This window comes from Salvelinus sp. IW2-2015, linkage group LG11 (assembly GCF_002910315.2).
Source record: "Salvelinus sp. IW2-2015 linkage group LG11, ASM291031v2, whole genome shotgun sequence".
Lineage (NCBI taxonomy): Eukaryota > Metazoa > Chordata > Actinopteri > Salmoniformes > Salmonidae > Salvelinus > Salvelinus sp. IW2-2015.
The window spans coordinates 19,340,058-19,360,881 of record NC_036851.1 but is presented as its reverse complement, the minus strand read 5'-3'; the positions used below and the strand labels follow the sequence as shown (position 1 = coordinate 19,360,881).

Genomic DNA, 20,824 nt, shown 5'->3' with positions numbered 1-20,824 from the left:
CATGCCTCCTCCAAAACATGACCCGCAAAACCGCGCTTCTTAACACCCGCCCGCTTAACCCGGAATGCCAGCAGAAACCAATGTGTCAGAGGAAAAACCGTTCAACTGACGACTGAGGTCAGCCTGCAGGAGTCACTAGAGCGTGAAGAGCCAAGTAAAGCCCCCCGGCCTAACCCGGACGACGCCAGGCAAATTGTGCGCCGCCCTGTGGGACTCCCGATCACAGCCAGTTGTGACACAGCACGGGATCAAACCCAGATCTGTAGTGACGACTCTAGCACTGCGATGCAGTGCCTTAGACCGCTGCGCCACTTGGGAGGCCTCAAACCTTAATTCTAACCCTAACCCATAAGCTTGGAAACAGAGTTTGATGTCAATGATGGGCACAGCTGCATCCCTTGCCAAAGTCTAGACTGTAGACAATAACTGCTCTCTATCTCTGTGCACTCAGGGCATAGAGACTGATAAAACTCTGACAGTAACAGATGACAAAAACCCACTGGGCCACATATTTCACACTAGGGTGTGTTACAGTAACAGCGTGACCCTAAAACTACAATCAACCAGCAACATCTGTTCACTCAGAACAAGGCCCTCTTCAAGATGAACACTTCTGAATGAGTATTGATGGCTAGGGTACAGGGTTACTGTTACAAACTGTTTTAGCTACTATAGCTCTAGCATAGGACATACCATCCTGCTGTTCAAATCAGAGGGAGGGGAAGAGAGGAAATAGACTAAAAACAGAAAGTATGTCGGAAAGATAATGGAGCAAATACATTTCTTAAATAATATAATCTTTGAGCTCTAATAATCACCAAAAATAAAGCTAGACAGTCAGGGAGAATATACAATACCAAAAACAATTCATTCATTTTGAGTATCAATTTTATTATGTTTGAGCAAAATAATACAGCATAAGCCATGGCAAAATGTGCAGAATTACMGGAAATCAGCTTCAAAACAGCAAAAATGTCTCTCAGCTCCATGGAGAAATTTGTAGAATGAAACATTTTTGCCACGCTCTCATTGCCACTCCCCCTGCCACACCCACTACCTAAGCCCCTTTTTGATCCCAAAAAACCCTGGAGAGGACGGCAGAGAGAAGGGGGGGGGAGGAGAAGGACGGCAGAGAGAAGAGGGGAGGAGGAGAAGGACGGCAGAGAGAAGAAGGAAGGAGGAGGACGGCAGAGAGAAGAGGGAAGGAGGAGAAGGACGGCAGAGAGAAGGAGGAGAAGGACGGCAGAGAGAAGGAGGAGAAGGACGGCAGAGAGAAGGAGGAGAAAGACGGCAGAGAGAAGAGGGAAGGAGAAGGACGGCAGAGAGAAGAGGGGAGGAGAAGGACGGAAGAGTGGTGATGAGCCCTGCATTATATATGAGGAAATAATTCCCTCTACTGACAATGATGAATTCATCATCTATATCAGGAAGAGATATGGATTACTTACTCATCTCTGATACTCTACATACATCTGAGTATCCTTTAATTAAAGCAAAGCAAATGTCTCAACACATCCACACGTCCCACCTCAGTCACCTGCTAGAGTACACAAGCAGTGTCGCAAAGTGCATGTTGGGTAATCAGTACGGCTCAGCGTCTACAACCTTGTTATCTGTGCCCTGATCACACTCGCACAGGCAATATCATTACCACATCATGCTGTGCAGCTATGGCCAGAACATGAGGCCACCCAACGAGGACTCAAGACTTAGTGCTCATATTAACACAATCTGTATCAGGTGCTGATAAATCTAAATGCAGTTATGTAGTTCCTAACCTGATTAGCTAACATGACTTTGTTTAGATAAAAAAAACTATTAGAATGCACTGAACTTATTACCCAGTTACTAGGTATTTATTCATAAATAACACTGTAATGTCATGTATGTGCACAGCATATGTGCATGTGTGTGTGTGCGTGTCACACTCACGTTGGTTTGGAGGCCTCGGCCTGGTCAGTCTGGAGCTTATGCCCCCCCTCCACCTCCATGGTGCAGTAGACGATCCGATTGGGCGCCAGCGACTTTAACCCCTGAACCTCCACAATCACCACCTGAGAGAAAACACACCACCACGCCGATCAAACACCTACAAACTAGTTTCAGACACAAACACAAAATTACATTTTACAGTTAGAGCACTGTTAAATACACTGATACTACTATAAAGAAACATCTTCCTTGGTTTTTCACAGACATGGGCCGCCCAGATCAGCTCAGCCTCTCTGATCTACAGCCATGTCCCCTGAGACCAGCAGAATAGGGAGTGTAAAACATTACGACTGCTGCAACAAAACCTTCTGAGGTATACGAGAGAGGAGGGACTATGTCCCATGGGACATTACTCATCAGAGCCTACAGTGCCTTCAGAAAGTATTCATACCACTTGACTTATAGTAGTCCACATTTTATTGTGTTACAGCCTGAATTCAAAATGGATTAAATTGATAATTTCTCACCCATCTACACACAATAACCTATAATGACAAAGTGCTTAGCTCTATTACGTTTATTTTTGTCCTCAAAAACTCCCTAGTCCTTGCTGATGACAAGCATACCCAAAACATGATGCAGCCACCACCATCCTTGAATATTGAAGAGTGGTACTCAGTGATGTGTTGTGTTCAATTTGCTCCAAACATAACACTTTTGTATTCAGGACATAACGTTAATTTCTTTGCAACATCCTTTGCAGTTTTACTTTAGTGCTTTTATTGCAAACAGGATGCATGTTTAGGAATATTTTTGTTCTGTACAGGCTTCCTTCATTTCATGCTGTCATTTAGATTAGTATGGTAGAGTAACTGCAGTACAATGTTGATCCTCAGTTTTCTCCTGTCACAGCCATTAAACTCTGTAACTGTTTCAAAGTCACCATTGGCCTCATGGTGAAATCCCTGAGCGGTTTCCTTCCTGAGTTAGGAAGGACACCTGTATCTTTGTAGTGACTGGGTGTATTGATACACCACCCAAAGTGTAATTAATAACTTCACCATGCTCAAAGGAAAATTCAATGTCTGTCTACATTTTTTTTACCCATCTACCAATAGGTGCCTTTCTTTGCGAGGCGTTGGAAAACCTGCCTGGTCTTTGTGGTCTGTGAATCTGAGTTTGAAATTCACTGCTCGATTGAGGGACCTTACAGATATTTATGTGTGTCATTCAAAAATCCTGTTAAACACAATTATTGTACAGAGTCCATGCAACTTATTATGTGACGTGTTAAACACATTTTTACTCCTGAACTTATTTATGCTTGACATAACAAACGGGTTGAACATTTATTGACTCAAGACATTTCTGTGTCTCAGGCAGGCTGTGTGAGCTGCAGTGTTAACCAACCATACCTCCAGAGTGAAGGAGAGCACCACATCAGACTTGGACAGCGTGTTCTCGTCCTCCTGGCCCATGTCTATGATGGAGGTGTTGTGCCCTCGTTTGAGCTTCTGCAGTTTGAACTCTCCTCCCTTGGACACCGGCATGCTCTCCAGGTTAGCCATCAGCAGGTTCACTGAGGATCTCAGCTCCTCTATGAACATGGCCTCCATCTCTTTGGACACAAACTTGGGAAACTTGCCGCCCTGTTAGACAGACGCACGCAGGCATACACACAGGGTCGTACACACGCAGGCACACGATCACACACACGTCCATAGTGAAGTCTACAACCATAAAGGGTACAGGTTTTTTTAAAGAGAATGTTTATTCATGCGTACTCCTGCCCTGAGTCTACCTCTGCTTTTACATTAATGAGGCTGTTTTGCTCATGTGAGGGCCTACGGTTCAGAACACACACATACTGTAGTACCTCTACTACTTAGTGTATAGGCCTTAGGCCTACTGCCTTCTACAGTATCTGTTACAGCTCTGGTGAGGTGATTTAAGAGGGGTGGGTTGGTGTCTAATTCTCTACTTTACTTTCAGGTAGTGGTGTCTTACCCTGGCGATCTGATCAGCCATCTGCAGTCGTCCATCCAGTTCTCTCCTGATCTGTGCAGCCTGCTCGTCTGGGTTATCAAGCTGGAAACAAACACAATGAGAGAAGATTTCCTCATGACATAAGCCTGACATACAGTGTTTACTATCGCCTTAGAGGGGACAAAAGCCTGACATATAGCCTTTAAAATCCCCTTAGAGGTGACATAGGCCTTAAACACAGCCTCCATTACTAGCCTTAGTGATGCCAATGACCATAGACTAATGGTGATGACATAATATTACCTTTAGTTCTTACAGTATATTATAATCGTCATCCTTGGGAATGATTTTCAAAAGGATCATTGTCTGTAGTAATGTATGAATGTATCAACATGCAAAGACTTGCACCGTACTTGTAAACCCCACTAAAGTGATGAGCTGGAATCAATATCATTTCCATTTGAATTCCATCACTTCCCCTCCATTGGGAAAGATGATCGATATTCAATCACTGTCAAATTATTGTGTTCCTATGTTAAAGGGGGAATCAGCAGTTGAAACAATAAAGCGTACTCCAATGTTTCGGTAAAAAGCTGAGGAATGGGGCTGGAGAAATACAACCACTTTCAAGTTCAAAAACAGAGCTATGGATGCAAGGACTGACCATCCATGCTATCAAAATGATAGTTTAACATTTTTTGAAGCCATATCGTGTTTGTTTAGTCCCGTGTGGCTCAGTTGGTAAAGCATGTCGCTTCTAACGCCAAGGTTATGGGGAACCAGTATGAAAATGTATGCACTCATGACTGTAAGTCACTCTTGTCTGCTAAATGACTCAAATGTAATGTAAAATGTTTACATTCACTTTTTTTTACAAACATTGGAGTAAAACAAGTTATATTTTGGGTTCTGATGGGGTATGACAGTTGAACTCAGCTCATGATGCATTTATAAGTTATCTTCAAGAAACAACGGTTACATATCATTAATATAGTCCAACAATGGATGTAGTGTAGGAGTAAATGAGATGTATAGGACAGCACATAGATGTATAAAATGGCTGAACATTAAAAATAGATCACAGTAATGAAAGGGAGAGACACATGGTCTGCTGACCTGACACTAATGATAAAGAGACACATGGTCTGCTGACCTGACACTAATGAAAGGGAGAGACACATGGTCTGCTGACCTGACACTAATGATAAAGAGACACATGGTCTGCTGACCTGACACTAATGATAAAGAGACACATGGTCTGCTGACCTGACACTAATGATAAAGATATTCATAGTCAGCTGCTTCTAAAAAGAGGCTTATAGGACAGAATCTGCTGATTCCAATAAAGGCAAACTGAACAAAGAGTACATTGACACATTAATTAAAGGAAGTGAGACATTATGCTGACACACTAAATGATAGAGGGTCCAGCTACCATTATAATCTAACTGAAAACAGATATGGGCGTTATTGGGCGTGAACAAGTAGGAAGCTTGAACTAAAAGATAATGGTGGTGAAAGACTTAAGAAAAGAAAGGTCATTTGCATAAGGGATGGACATAATACTATGTGTGTATAAATATAACAGCGAGGGTTTTGGGAATGGGGTGTTCCGCGGGACATTCCGGCTGGCAATGCTCTGTATTAAAAGCCTAATTGATTTCACAAGTTCTTACGAGTGTTATATTTCTGAGACGATGTTCCACGACAGTAGCAACTGCAGATTGCCCCTTTAATGATGCTTGTTTACAGCCCTGGTTCAGTTCTATGAATTCGTTCATTTACTATACACTGAGTGTACAGAACATTAGGAACAACTGCTCTTTCCATGACATAGAATAACCAGGTGAATCCAGGTAAAATGGGCAAGACAAAACATTTAAGTGCCTTTGAACGGGCTATGGTAGTAGGTGCCAGGCGCACCGGTTTGAGTGTGTCAAGAACTGCAACGCTGCTGGGTTTTTCACGCTCAACCATTTCCCGTGTGTATCAAGAATGGTCCACCACCCAAAGGACATCAAGCCAACTTGACACAACTGTGGGAAGCATTGGAGTGAACATGGGCCAGCATCCCTGTGGAACGCTTTCGACACCTTTGAGCGCAAAAAGGGGTGCAACGCAATATTAGGAAGGTGTTCCTAATGTTTTGTACATTCAGTGTACATCTGAGTAGATTTCATCAGATGTATGTGGGCAGTATAGACTCTTTCCCCAGATTGAAGAGCAGAGGTGTGTCTGAGCTGGTGAGAAAGGGATAGTCATCGGTGGTCAGGGAGCCTGCAGTATAATAGCAGACAAACACATCTGTCACAGCCACTCCTTCAGCGCCTGAGGATGGAGGAGCAAATTACTGCAGAGATGGTTTCTAGCATTGTGTGTACTGGCAGGACCACAAATACTGAGGTACATGTAAGAGATAGACGCTCTGTACATTATCTTGGAAATAATGGAGGACATGTCATAACAGTCACGTCAAACAGTGCCGCCAGAATAACAGTAAAGTAGCTGCATGTGTTTGTTTAAGCTGTCTGTTAGTGACATTGATTTGGATACATCCATAAGAAGGAGCTGATGATGCGTGATTTCATTTGGCATAAAAAAAGTTGCTGTCTGGTTAGGACACTGTTCATTACCGTAGAGGAGGTTGCATTGTATATCAAACACTAGGCTAGAAGCTAGCTAAATAGTTTGTTGCTAGCAAATCTGTCAATATGACAACTGAGGTCAACAATACCAGTTGCTGAAAACAGCTGGTCAAATGAGAACATGTGGGAGGATGACAGCATAGCACCATTTGCGTCATGACTGCAACGTTGACAGACCGGAGACATTCATGCTCATTACTCACCACATTCCCACTCTAGAATGCGTTTCTAGCCAATCAGAAATTAGCATGGAACAATGCCGTGGTATAAGACATATACCACAACACATACGTGTTCAAGACCACATGTGCATCACCACACACACACACAGATATGCAACAAGATCTCTATAGCGTATGCTAATATAATCCCCCAGTCTGTTCAGAGGCATTGTTGGGGCTCTTCAAGTGGGATGGGCAGAACACACACACACACAATGTACAGTACTAGTAACAGTGTGTGTGTTGGCCAGTAAGCCATCTGCACAGGAGCAGGCCTGGAATGTCTCCCTTCTTGTCTCCAGCTGGTGTCTACAGAACTGTCGTACACACCAACCATTTCTTCTACACTCCCTGTAGATAATACACGCACAAACACACACAGTCCAACGAACGAGCACACACAGAATAGCAGAAAGCTAATTTCAACACCCAAAAGGCCAGACACACCCGAATTCCCAGGGTTGGCATTCCCCTCTGGCAGAGAGTTGTATGCCTGTGCCAAGCAGGTGCCCTGTCCACTAGAGTATCTCTGCCCACGCTACATACGCCCTCTCCACCCTCTGACGGGGCACTGAGGCATTCTTCACAGCAACACTCAGAGAGGGATGAGAAACAAGGGAGAAGGTGGATGAGAATAAGACTACAGAGTTGTCATAACACACACACACAGACACTCAGACATAGATACTTTTCTGCATTACACCAGAACAGTAATGAGAAAGAGATATCCCTGTCATAATAGAATCAGATCTGATGTAAGCAAGGCCAACCATAATTAGATTCATTAAATCTGCTTAATCTCCACTGGCCAAAAACTGTGTGCCTGATTGCCACACCATATGTACTGTATCTGACAGTGTTTATCAGTGTGTGTTTGAGAGTATTGTGTTAGTATGATTGTGTCTGGAATAAATGCACGCTCTCCCATGCACATCCGTCTCGACAGTCTCCCTGTCTAGAATACAACTCTTCAACATGACTTCTCCTTATCCCCTCCCTCTGTAGCCTCCAGGAAGACCGGGAACCCAGCTTAGTTTAATGATACAGATGTCAGGATGAAGATTAGGAGATTTGCCACCATGCATTGTGTGTGTGTGTCTGTGTGTAGGGGGGTATTGGTGAATCAAAAGGTGATGTCTCTCTCCATTCTCTCAATTTCTGTTTTTCATTCTCTGAATTATAGCACAAAATGTCCCTGTTCTCTCCCTCTCTCCAAAAGACTACCTATACAGTATATATATATATATTTCTCTCTGTGTCTTCTACCTTCCCTCTCCCTGTCTCTGTGTTACCCTCTCAGCCCTCTCTTGCCATTGATTTTTCTTACTGCTGCATTAATATGTTGCTGAACACCCACCCCTGCTGCTACCACCAACTCAAATCAAAGTGTATTTGTCACGTGCGCCGAATACAACAGGTGTAGACCTTACAGTGAAATGCTTACTTACAGACCCTAACCAACAGTGCGATTTTTAAGTAAAAAAATAAGTATTAGGTGAACAATAGATACGTAAAGAAATAATACAACAGTAAAAAGACAGTGAAAAATAACAGTAGCAAGTCTATATACAGGCCCCGGTTAGTCGGGCCAATTGAGGTAGTATGTACATGTAGGTATGGTCAAAGTGACTATGCATATATGATAAACAGAGAGTAGCAGCAGCGTAAAAGAGGGGTTGGGGGGACAACGCAAATAGTCTGGGTAGCCATTTGATTACTTGTTCAGGAGTCATATGGCTTGGGGGTAAAACTGTTAAGAAGCCTTTTGGTCCTAGACTTGGTGCTCCGGTACTGCTTGCCATGCGGTAGGAGAGAGAACATTCTATGACTGAGGTGTGTGGGGTCTTTGACAATTTTTAGGGCCTTCCTCTGACGAGATCCTGGACGGCAGGCAGCTTAGCCCCAGTGATGTACTGGGCCGTACACACTACCCTCTGTAGTGCCTTGCGGTCGGAGGCCGAGCAGTTGCCATACCAGGCAGTGATGCAACCAGTAAGGATGCTCTTGATGTTGCACCCATGCCAAATCTTTTTAGTTTCCTGATGGGGAATAGGCTTTGTCGTGCCCTCTTCACAACTGTCTTGGTGTGGTTGGACCATTCTAGTTTGTTGGTGATGTGGACATGAAGGAACTTGAAGCTCTCAACCTGCTCCACTACAGGCCCATCGACGAGAATGGGGGCATGCTCGGTCCTCCTTTTCATGTAGTCCACAATCATCTCCTTTGTCTTGATTATGTTGAGGGATAGGTTGTTATTCTGGCACCACCCGGCCAGGTCTCTGACCTCCTCCCTATAGGCTATCAGGCCTACCACAAGCTTACATTCCTGTAGTGTTTGAGAGAGAACACACACACACACACGGCTTGGCTTTGGCAGCCGACAGACACACAGTCAAGTATGTATGGGATGTGTGTGGGGTCAAAATGGGGCCAATCTGTCCTCTTTACATTATAGGATGAGATTCCAAAGTAATTAATCCAATCGCATCGCTAAAGTCTCAATCCCGGCCAGCGATCAAAGCCCTAAAGCCCAAAGCTCTACCTCAAATGTAAGTGTCCCCTACAGAGTGGCAAGACGAGTCATTGTCACACCCTGACCTGAGATATCTCTGTTTTTTTAATATTTTGGTTAGGTCAGGGTGTGGCTAGGGTGGATACGCTAGTTTTTGTATTGTCTAGGGGTTTTGTATTTTCTAGGGGTTTTGTATTTCTAGGGGTTTTGTAGGTCTAGGTATTTGTATGTTTATGGTGGCCTAATATGGTTCCCAATCAGAGGTAGCTGTTTATCGTTGTCTCTGATTGGGGGATCATATTTAGGTAGCCATTTCCCTGTTTGTGGGTTCTGTCTATGTGTAGTTGCCTGTCAGCACTCGTTTTGTATAGCTTCACGTGTCGTTTTGTTATTTTGGTTAGTTTGTTCAGTGTTCATTCTTAATATATTAAAGAATGTACGTATACCACGCTGCGCCTTGGTCCGATTCATACGACGAACGTGACAGAAGAACCCACCATAAATGGACCAAGCAGTGTGTTCAGGAGGAATGGACCTGGGGGAGATTTTGGATGGGCAGGACCCTGGATGCAGGCTGGGGAGTATCGCCTTCCGAAGGAGGAAATAGAGGCAGCAAAAGTGGAACGGCGCTATTACGAGGAGTTATACCAACGAGGTAGGCACAGAAACCCCAAGAACATGGAGCAGTCCGCACATAGAGCAGTCGGCGGAGCGAGGTGCGAACCAGAGCCAGTCAGGGAGTCAAATGAGGGTTTCGACGCAAGGCAGATTCCGGAGAGAGGTTGCTAGCGATTGAGAGCGCATGCAGCAGCGGGCGTGACTGACGGTGCGTGCTCGTAGCTGCAGTGTGCAGATGCTCATGTGCAGCCCGGTACGTAGGTCCCACGCATCAGGTCTCTCAGTGCGATCTTCATAGCACAGGTGTGTCCTGTGCTAGCTTCCCGCACTTGCCGGGCTCAAGTGAGCATCACAGCCAGGACGCATTGTGCCAGCTCTACGCTCCAGCTCCAGTGCCTCCACACAGTCCAGTACGTCGTTCTGCTCTCCTTCACACTCCGCCTCCTGAGGTGCGTGTCTCAGCCCGGTACCACCAGTTCCCGGCACCACGCATCAGGCTTCCAGTGCGCTTTCAGAGTCCGGAGCTTCCGGCGACAGTCCTCCAGTCCGGAGCTTCCGGCGACAGTACCCAGTCCGGAAGCTTCCTCCGGGCGACAGTACCCAGTCCGGAGCTTCCTGGCGACGGGCCACAGTACGGAAATCCACGACGGTCCACAGTCCGGAGCCTCGGCGATGTCTCCCGGTCCGTTCTACAAAGGCGGAGGGTCAGCGTTAAAGAGGGGGGGGGGGCGGCGTCCAGAACCAGAGCCGCCACCAAGGGTAGATGCCACCAGACCCTCCCTTAGGTTCAGGTTTGCGGCCGGGATCCGCACCTTGGGGGGGGGGGGGGGGGGTACTGTGCTACGCCCCTGACCTGAGAGATCTCTGTTTTTAATTTTGGTTAGTCAGGGTGTGATCTAGGGTGGAACGCAGTTTGATTCTTGGGATACCATGTTGTAGCGGGTTTTGTATGTGTAGGGGCTTTATAGTTATGTCTGGGTTTTGTATTAAAGGGTAAGAACTGGACGGGGTGTTTGATATGATCTAAGCAGGTTTTTGTTATGTATAGGGGTTTTGTGATGTCTAGGGTCTTATGTTTAGGAGGTTTTTTCTTGTATGTTCTAGGAGGTTTTGTATGTTAGGGGTTTTGTATGTCTAGGTTTGTATGTCTGGGGTTTGTATGTTAGGGTTTTGTATGTCTAGGGTTTTGTATGTCTAGGGGTTTTGTATGTATAGGGTTTTGTATGTTTATGGGTGCCTGATATGGTTCCCAAATCAGAGGCAGCTGTTTATTGTTGTCTCTGATTGGGGATCATATTTAGGTAGCCATTTCCCTTTGGTGTTTGTGGGTTCTGTCTATGTGTAGTTGCCTGTCAGCACTCGTTTTGTATAGCTTCACGTGTCGTTTTGTTATTTTGGTTAGTTTGTTCAGTGTTCCTTCTTTTTATAATAAAGAATGTAGGTATTCCACGCTGCGCCTTGGTCCGATTCATACGACGAATGTGAGTCATCTCATTTGACACACTGCCTAACAGTATGTTGTGTTACATGCCCGCTTAATTTAGTAGATCCCACATCCCCACTGGGTGAGGCACTGATGATCCCTGTCTGTGTGTGCCTGCCTGTCAGTCAGTCAGTGGCCGTGTCTGAATACCCATACTTGCGTCCCAAATAGTAGGCCTTTCGAGTATGTGAAAATCGAGTCAACTTTAAATGCCCAGATGTCATACTATTTTTGGCTTTAACAAGAGCTGATCAATTAGATTTGGGGATGCGCTACAGAAATCAACAAACAACGGGAAACAACGCAATCTCGCATGATGCATTCTCAGTATGCGAAAATCGAGTATGGTTTAAATGCCAGAATGTTATACTCATTTCGGCTCTTCATCTAGTAGAATTGGATGCACACTTTTCCACAATGCAAAAGATGGGAAAGGTGATGGAAAGATGGAAAAGGTGGGTTGCAAGTGATAGACCCTTGTTCTCTTCAAGTAGCCAAACAACAAAACGAGGCTACTTAATTGGGAAGATACCGAATAGCGAAGCTTCTGCGGTGGTGTTCAAATGTAGGCTAAGTCATTTTTGTTCTCATTAAAATGATCACATCTTTGAAAACAGAAGTCTTMTTTTTTGTTACAGCACTTTTGTTTCACTAATAAATATGTCGAAATTGAACCAAACATGTTTCTGTTTTCAGTCCTTTTTAAATAGGATAGATGGGCTGTATGGGCTTCTGTAACGACGACGCTGGGAGACAGGAAGCAAGTGCAGGTAGTGAGTATAATAATAAACGTAACAGAGCACACCGCAAGACACAAGTGTAACGTATGGACATGGAACAACATTAATACTGCCTGGGGAATAGACCTAAGGGAGTGGCAGATATAGGGGAGGTAATGAGAGAGGAAATGGAGTCCAGGTGAGCCTAATCATGAGGAGTATACCGCGTAATAATTGATGCCAGGTGCGCGTAATGATGGTTGCCAGGACCGGTGGTTAGTAAACCGGCGATGTCGAACACCGGAGAGGAGAAGCGGGAGTAGACTTAACAGCTACAGTATAGGTCCAATGTGATAGTCTGCCTATAACCATTCCTATTCTATTCAAAGTTTAGAGTAATTAATCAAATTGGAACTGAGCTATTATCAGGTTGGTTAATGCGATGCATTTCTGTTGAATTTGGAAAAATCCACCTGCACTCGGCCTCGCCTTCCCTACTCAGCCAGTCAGGAGCTGTGGCATACTGCATACTTTTTACTAAACGGTACATGCTAAATAGTATGCGACGATGCGTACATCGTATGCAGTTTAAGTATGTAGTACGCTAGTATGGATATTCAGACACAGCCAGCCAGCCAGTCAGTCTGTGTCTGTGATCTGTAGTATCAATCTTCATCATGTTATTGTAACTGTAGTAGCCATGCTGTTGTTGTGCTGAGTGGCAATCGATAGTGTATTCTGTCCACTGAGTAGCATGATGAACTATCTATCTTTTTCAATCACTCACTAGAGCGTGGAGCCTGAGTCTGAGGCACCGGTCACTCCATCATTAAGCACTCCAGGCAGCAGATAACTCATCCTTAAGTGAAAACATTCATGGGGGTGAACAGCTATAGCGTAACCACAGGCAGAGTGAGGCAGGGCTGGGAGGGTTGAGGATAAGGGTCAGGGAGACATTCCCTCTGAAACTCACTTGTCCACCACCACGCTCCGTAAAATGAATATTTTGGCCACATATCAGGATCGTAGGGTTGATTGAGTTTAGATCCCAGTTCAGTACCACTGGCTTGATTGAGTTTAGGTTCAAGTATGGTACTGTCTGATACCGTTGTCAAGGCTACAGTCCTCCTAATCTGCTTGTTCCCTTCTGTTTTCCACTTTTTAAAGAAAAACACAAGCATACACACATTTGTTTTAATATCATTGTGGGGACCAAACAATTGATTCCCATTCAAAATCCTATTTTCCCTAACCCTTAACTTAACCCTAACCTCAACCCTAACCCCAAACCCTAAACCTTATTGTAATGCTAACCCCTAAGCCTAAAATAGCCTTTTTCCTTGTGAGGACCGATGAATGTCCCCACACCCACTTATCCAAATTGTCCTTGTTTTACTATCCTTGTGAGGAATTCTGGTCCCCACAAGGATAGTAAAACCAAACACACAAAAACACACACACACACAGCTCTGCCAAGGTAAATTTTTCAGAGTGCATAAGTGTCTGATCAATGTTTAATCCTATGTACAGAGAACTCCGGGCACACTTCCACTTTGATACTACAGTGCTTTCCTGTGTAACGAGATACAGTGCACGAGGCTTCAGGCTCTTTTGTGGATCAACTCTCTACAGAGGAGATTAAATGTCATAACACACAGGTGTTCAGCTACTGGGGGTTTTGGCCAGAGGTAACGGACTAAAGGATGGGTTTGCAGGATTTTGTGATTCACTACATACMATCTCCTCTACCTATTCCAAACAGGCTCCTCTCGTCTCCTCTCCTTTGCTCTCCTCTCCTCAGTCTTTTAATTGTTTAAATAAATTGCAATCCCCTCCGATTGATAGATTCAAAGTCAAACTCTGATATGTGATTAGGGGAAAACCTTTCCGGTCTGTCTGGTTTAATATATACAGGATGACAACAGCTGACAGTGGAGGAGGGGGAGAGGGGAAAGAAAGGTAGCCATGTTTACTGTCACCATGGTAGCACAAATGAGCAGACAAAGGGCATGGTGTGTGTGTGACTGACGGCAGAAAGGTTCCACAAACAAATAAACACACACACACACACAGTGAGCATAGCAACACACCATACAGACTACACCAAAACAAAAGTCCAGCATTGAGATCTACTTCAAAGCTTTCAGACAGACATCTGTTTGCAGTACAATAGCAGCAAGGTCTTTGATGAAAATTGAGGATATATTACTTCCCCATTCTGTAATAGCAGCAAATGTATGCATAGAACGGAGGGCTTTCAAATCGTTGTGTTGATGGCCTTGTTTATGATACAAAAAATATAGGAGTCTTTTCTTTGGGTTTGATCTCTCTCATCCATATTCAATGAGGTGTACAGTAAGTGACTTGACAGAGTAAAAGGTTTTATACAACTAACACAGAGAACAAAAGACTCATTGATGACGGCTGTTGTTTTTCTGTTCTACCTGAACTGGAAAATATATGATAAAAGGGACTTCTGACAGACTTCTAAAACATTGTGTGCTCAAGTAGGCAATTTTTTCGGGAAAAAATACGACTGTTTGCATTGYCGCTTTTATGTTGTTTAATACTTAAAGACATGATCCGGAACTTTGGCAACTAGTAAGTATTTTTGAAACCTCCCGCTTCGGGCTGGATGTGTCTGTCACGCTCGTCGTAATGTGGAAGAGAGGAGGACCAAGGCGCAGCGTGAAGTGAATACATTCTTCTATTTATTTAAGAAGAAACACTAACCAAACTAATACAAAACAACAAAACGAACGTGACGCTATATATAACAGTGCAGACTCAGGCAACTAACACATAGACAATCACCCACCCCCACAATGACAAAACAGGCTACCTAAATATGGTTCCCAATCTGAGACAAACGACTAACACCTGCCTCTGATTGAGAACCATATCAGGCCAAACACAGAAACAGACAAACTAGACATACAACATAGAATGCCCACTCAGATCACACCCTGACCAAACAAAAGATATAAACATACAAAGCAAACTATGGTCAGGGCGTGACAGTGTCAATCTGTAGTTCATACACGTCTATGATCAGAATTACAGCCTTATTTTAATTAGCCACGAAATCCATAGTTTGAAAGTGACTGTTTACAGGAAGCTGCGCAGCGCCATTTTCCCTACATTTCCCCCCCACGTGGGTCAGCCCCCTAGCAATTCAAGTTTCAGCCAATGAATGTTAGCCCCTCGCCATTTGAGTGACAACTAGCAAGATGCACACACAGCAAATCGAGAGAGGGAACCACTTTTGGCTTGTGAGCTCTACTTTCAGAACTAATAAAGATTACAAAAGTACCAGAGAATCTCTTTAACTGATTCTACAAGATTAACGGAGAGTGTTTATATAGGCATATGTATCCTTGAAGTTAGAGAGGTAGACCAATGGTCAGAATGTTAACAGACAATGGCAAGAGGGAGATGAACTGGCAACCAGAAGGTGTGTGTTTGTGTTGTGGGATTGTGTTCTGGGAGCAGAGATCAAGGCAAATTATCCGCCTCACTAGAGCTGGATTCTCCAGAGCTTTTGTATTGATAGATTGTAAATTACTGTTTTATATTCTTACTGTTTTATATCATTATATCGTCTTAGTATGAATAGATTTTTTATATAGCCTTAGAAATCAAAATTAGTGTAAGGTTCAAGCTCTTTGTATGAGAAGTGTAATTATTTAGTGGACTGCAGTGGACTGTGAGAATGAGTACTCCCAATAACTAAAGACCTCTCCTGACTGATAAGATGTCCTGTGATACGCACGGAGGAACATGGAGAAACCTTTTTCCAACTGTGTGATGGAAAAGTACTGAACTACATCTTTGTGGAAGGGAGGGGGTGAGAGCTGGCGCCAACAGAGATGGTATGAAGATGGCGCCGACAGAGATGGTTGCCTCGATTTGCGTTCTTAGGAAACTATGCAGTATTTTGTTTTTTTATGTATTATTTCTTACATTGTTAACCCAGGAAATCTTAAGTCTTATTACATACAGCCGGGAGGAACTATTGGATATAAGACCAACGTCAACTTACCAACATTATGACCAGGAATACGACTTTCCCGAAACGGATCATCTGTTCGGACCACCACCCAGGACAATGGATCTGATGCCAGTAAGCGACCCAAAACAACGGCGCTGCAGAAGCGGTCTTCTGGTTAGGCTCCTTAGACAGGCACATCGCTCACCGCTCCCGAGTATACTACTCGCCAATGTCCAGTCTCTAGACAGCAAGGTAGATGAAATTCGAGCAAGGGGTGCCATCCAGAGAGACATCAGAGATAGTAACATTCTCTGTTTCACGGAAACATGGCTCACTCGGGATATGTTATCAGAGTCGGTACAGAAACAAACATCTCTCTGGTAAGAAGAAGGTCAAGGGAGTATGCCTTATGATTAACGAGTCGTGGTGTAATCATAACAACATACAGGAACTCAAGTCCTTTTGTTCACCTGACATAGAATTCCTAACAATCAAATGCCGACCGCGTTATCTACCAAGAGAATTCTCTTCGATTATAATCACAGCTGTGTATATCCCCCCCAAGCAGACACCGTTGACTGCCCTGAAAGAACTTCACTGGACTCTATGTAAACTGGAAACCATATATCCTGAGGCTGCATTTATTGTAGCTGGGGATTTTGACAAAGCCAATCTGAAAACAAGTCTCGGGCTGGCAGCATTCTGGATTATTGCTACTCTAACTTCCGCGATGCATACAAATCCCTCCCCCGCCCTCCTTTCGACAAATCTGACCACGACTCCATTTTGTTGCTCCCAGCCTATAGACAGAAACTACAATAGGAAACGCCCGTGCTCAGGTCTGTTCAACGCTGGTCCGACCAATCGGATTCCATGCTTCAAGGTTGCTTCGAACACATGAACTGGGATATGTTCCGGATAGCCACAGACAACAACATTGATGTATACGCGGACTCGGTGAGCGAGTTTATTAGCAAGTGCATCGGTGATGTTGTACCCACGGTAACTATTAAAACCTTCCCCAACCAGAAACCGTGGATTGATGGCAGCATRCGCGCAAAACTAAAAGCGCGAACCACTGCTTTTAATCATAGCAAGGCGACCGGAAACCTGAACGAATACAGACAGTGTGGCTACTCAACAGCTCAGACACGAGACGTAATGTGGCAGGGTCTACAGTCAATCACGGATTACAAAAAGAAAACCAGCCCCGTCGCGGACACGGGGAAACTTCATTGCTCGCTTTGAAGACAATACAGTGCCACTGACATGGCCCGCTACCAAAACCTGTGGGCTCTCCTTCACCGCGGCCAACGTGAGTAAAACATTTAAACATGTTAACTTCTTATGGCTGGGGGGCAGTATTGAGTAGCTTGGATGAATAAGGTGCCCAGAGTAAACTGCCTGCTACTCAGGCCCAGAAGCTAAGATATGCATATTATTCGTAGATTTGGATAGAAAACACTTAAGTTTCTAAAACTGTTTGAATGATGTCTGTGAGTTTAACAGAACTCATATGGCAGGCAAAACCTGAGAAAAAATCCAACCAGGAAGTGGGAAATCTGAGGTTTGTAGTTTTTCAACTCTTTGCCTATCCAAGATACAGTGTAAATTTGGTCCGATTGCACTTCCTAAGGCTTCCACTAGATGTCAACAGTCTTTAGAATCTTGTTTGAGGCTTCTACTGTGAAGGGGGAGAGAATGAGAGCTGTTTCAACCAGAGGTCTGGCAGAATGCCATGAGCTCAGTCTCGCGCGCGCCCGTGAGAGTTAGCTGCGTTCCATTGCATTTCTAAAGACAAAGGAATTCTCCGGTTGAAACATTATTGAAGATTTATGTTAAAAACATCCTAAAGGTTGATTCTATACATCGTTTGACATGTTTCTACGAACTGTAACGGAACTTTTTGACTTTCCGTCTGGACCTAGTGCTCGCGCCTCATGAATTTGGATTTGTGAACTAAACGCGCGAACAAAAAGGAGGTATTTGGACATAAATGACTTTATCGAACAAAACAAACATTTATTGTGGAACTGGGATTCCTGGGAGTGCATTCTGATGAAGATCATCAAAGGTAAGTGAATATTTATAATACTATTTCTGACTTCTGTTGACTCCACAACATGGCGGGTACCTGTATGGCTTGTTTTTGTGTCTGAGCGCCGTACTCAGATTATTGCATGGTGTGCTTTTTCCGTAAAGTTCTTTTGAAATCTGACACAGCGGTTGCATTAAGGAGAAGTGGATCTATAATTCTATGTATAACACTTGTATTTTCATCAACATTTATGATGAGTATTTCTGTAAATTGATGTGGCGCTCTGCAAAATCACCAGATGTTTAGGAAGCAAAACATTACTGAACATAACGCGCCAATGTAAACTGAGATTTTTGGATATAATTCCAACAATTGTTTACAGACAGATTATTTCACCGTATCACAATTCCAGTGGGTCAGAAGTTTACATACACTAAGTTGACTGTGCCTTTAACTTCTTATGGCTGAAGGGGCAGTATTGAGTAGCTTGGATGAAAGGTGCACAGAGGTGCCCAGAGTAAACGGCCTGCTCCTATGTCATAGTTGCTAATATATGCATATTATTAGTAGTATTGGATAGAAAACACTCGGAAGTTTCTAAAACTGCTTGAATTATGTCTGTGAGTATAACAGAACTCATATGGCAGGCAAAAACCTGAGAAGTTCCACTTTCTGTTTGGATTTTATCTGGGGGTGGCAGATTTTCAACCAAGCTCTCAATGAAATTACAGCGAGATATGGATGAGGTGCCCACGCATTGAACTGGCGCGTTCAAGTGAGAGGGTGCTCTGTTCCATCGGTCAACTGAAGTCAATGTAATTCTCCGGTTGGAATGTTATTCAAGATGTGTTAACAACATTCTAAAGATTGATTCAGTACATCGTTTGACATGTTTCTACTGACTGTTACGGAACTTTTGGACATTTCGTCACGTTATAGTGGACGCGGTTTGTGACTTTGGTTAGCGTGTTTGGTAAACAATTCCAAAGTAGCTAATTGGACATAAATAACGGACATTATCGAACAAATCAAGCATTTATTGTGGACCTGGGATTCCTAGGACTGCATTCTGATGAAGTTCATCAAAGGTAAGGAAACATTTATCATGTATTTTCTGGTTTCTGTTGAGTCCAACATGGCGGCTAATTTGGCTATTGTTCTGAGCTCCGTCTCAGATTATTGCTGTAATACACGGGGTGTAGTGGAGGAAAGAGTCAGACGCAGGAGACAGAGTTCAGAGTAGCGTAACTTTTAATCACCAAAAAGGTGAAACACGACGCCACTCCAACCAAATGCCCCAACACACAAGGGGAACAAAATAGTTCCCGAAAATACAACTACCTCGAACCGTGACATACACGCATGCACAAACAGTACACAAAACAATCCCGCACACCCAACAGGCGGGCCTGCTGGGTAATAAAGCCCTACTAAATCACCCTAACTAAAAACAGGTGTAACCAATAAACAAATAAGGAGGGGGAGGAAAAAGTCAGTGGCAGCTAGTAGGCCGGTGACGACGACCGCCGAGCGCCACCCGAACAGGAAGGGGAGCCACCTTCGGAAGGAGTCGTGACAATTGCATGGTTTATTTTTCCGCAAAGTTTTTTTGAAATCTGACACAGCGGTTGCATTAAGGAGAGGTATATCTATAATTCCATGTGTATAACTTGTATTATCATCTACATTTATGATGAGTATTTCTGTTGAAACGATGTGGCTATGCAAAATCACTTGATGTTTTTGGAACTAGTGAATGTAACGCGCCAATGTAAACTCAGATTATTTTATATAAATATAAACTTTATCAAACAAAACATGCATGTATTGTGTAACATGAAGTCCTATGAGTGTCATCTGATGAAGATAATCAAGGGTAGTGATTAATTTTATCTCTATTTCTGCTTTTTGTGAAAGCTATCTTTCGCTGGAAAAAATGGCTGTGCTTATTGTGGTTTTGTGGTGACCTACCATAATCGTTTGTAGTGCTTTCGCTGAAAAGCATATTTGAAATCTGACACTTTGGTGGGATTAACAACAAGATTACCTTTAAAATGATATAAGACACATGAATGTCTGAGGAATTTTAATTATGAGATTTCTGTTGTTTGAATTTGCCGCCCTGCACTGTCACTGGCTGTTGTCATATCATCCCGGTGACGGGATTGCAGCATAAGAAGTTTTAAACAGCTTGGAAAATTCCAGAAAATGACGTAATGGCTTTAGAAGCTTCTGATAGGCTAGTTGACTAATTTGAGTCAATTGGAGTTGTACCTGTGGATGTATTTCAAGGCCTACCTTCAAACTTAGTGTCTCTTTGCTTGACATCATGGGAAAATCAAGAGTAAGCCAAGACCTCAGAAAAATAATTGTAGACCTCCACAAGTCTGGTTCATCCTTGGAGCAATTTCCAAATGCCTGAAGGTACCACGTTAATCTGTACAAAACAATAGTACGCAAGTATAAACACCATGGGACCACGCAGCTCAGGAAGGGGACGCATTCTGTCTCCTAGAGATGAATGTACTTTGGTGCTGTAAGTGCAAATAAATCCCAAAACAACAGCAAAGAACCTTGTGAAGATGCTGGAGGAAACAGGTACAAAAGTATCTATATCCACAGTAAAACGAGTCCTGCATCGACATAACCTGAAAGGCCGCTCAGCAAGGAAGAAGCCAC

General features: G+C 43.7%; 1 protein-coding gene across 6 annotated transcripts in view; it reads right to left on the bottom strand.

Moving 5' to 3' along the window:
* Positions 1-20,824, bottom strand: part of LOC111969950 (calcium-dependent secretion activator 1-like) — a 184,002-nt gene that overhangs the window by 109,126 nt on the left and 54,052 nt on the right. For all 6 annotated transcript variants that reach the window (XM_070445576.1, XM_023996349.1, XM_023996350.1 and 3 more), the window contains exons 4-6: positions 3,940-4,020; positions 3,348-3,581; positions 1,933-2,054 (exon numbers count right to left, since the gene is read on the bottom strand). In XM_070445576.1, the coding sequence (XP_070301677.1) occupies positions 1,933-2,054; positions 3,348-3,581; positions 3,940-4,020 (437 nt within the window). The remainder of the gene's footprint in view (positions 1-1,932; positions 2,055-3,347; positions 3,582-3,939; positions 4,021-20,824) is intronic.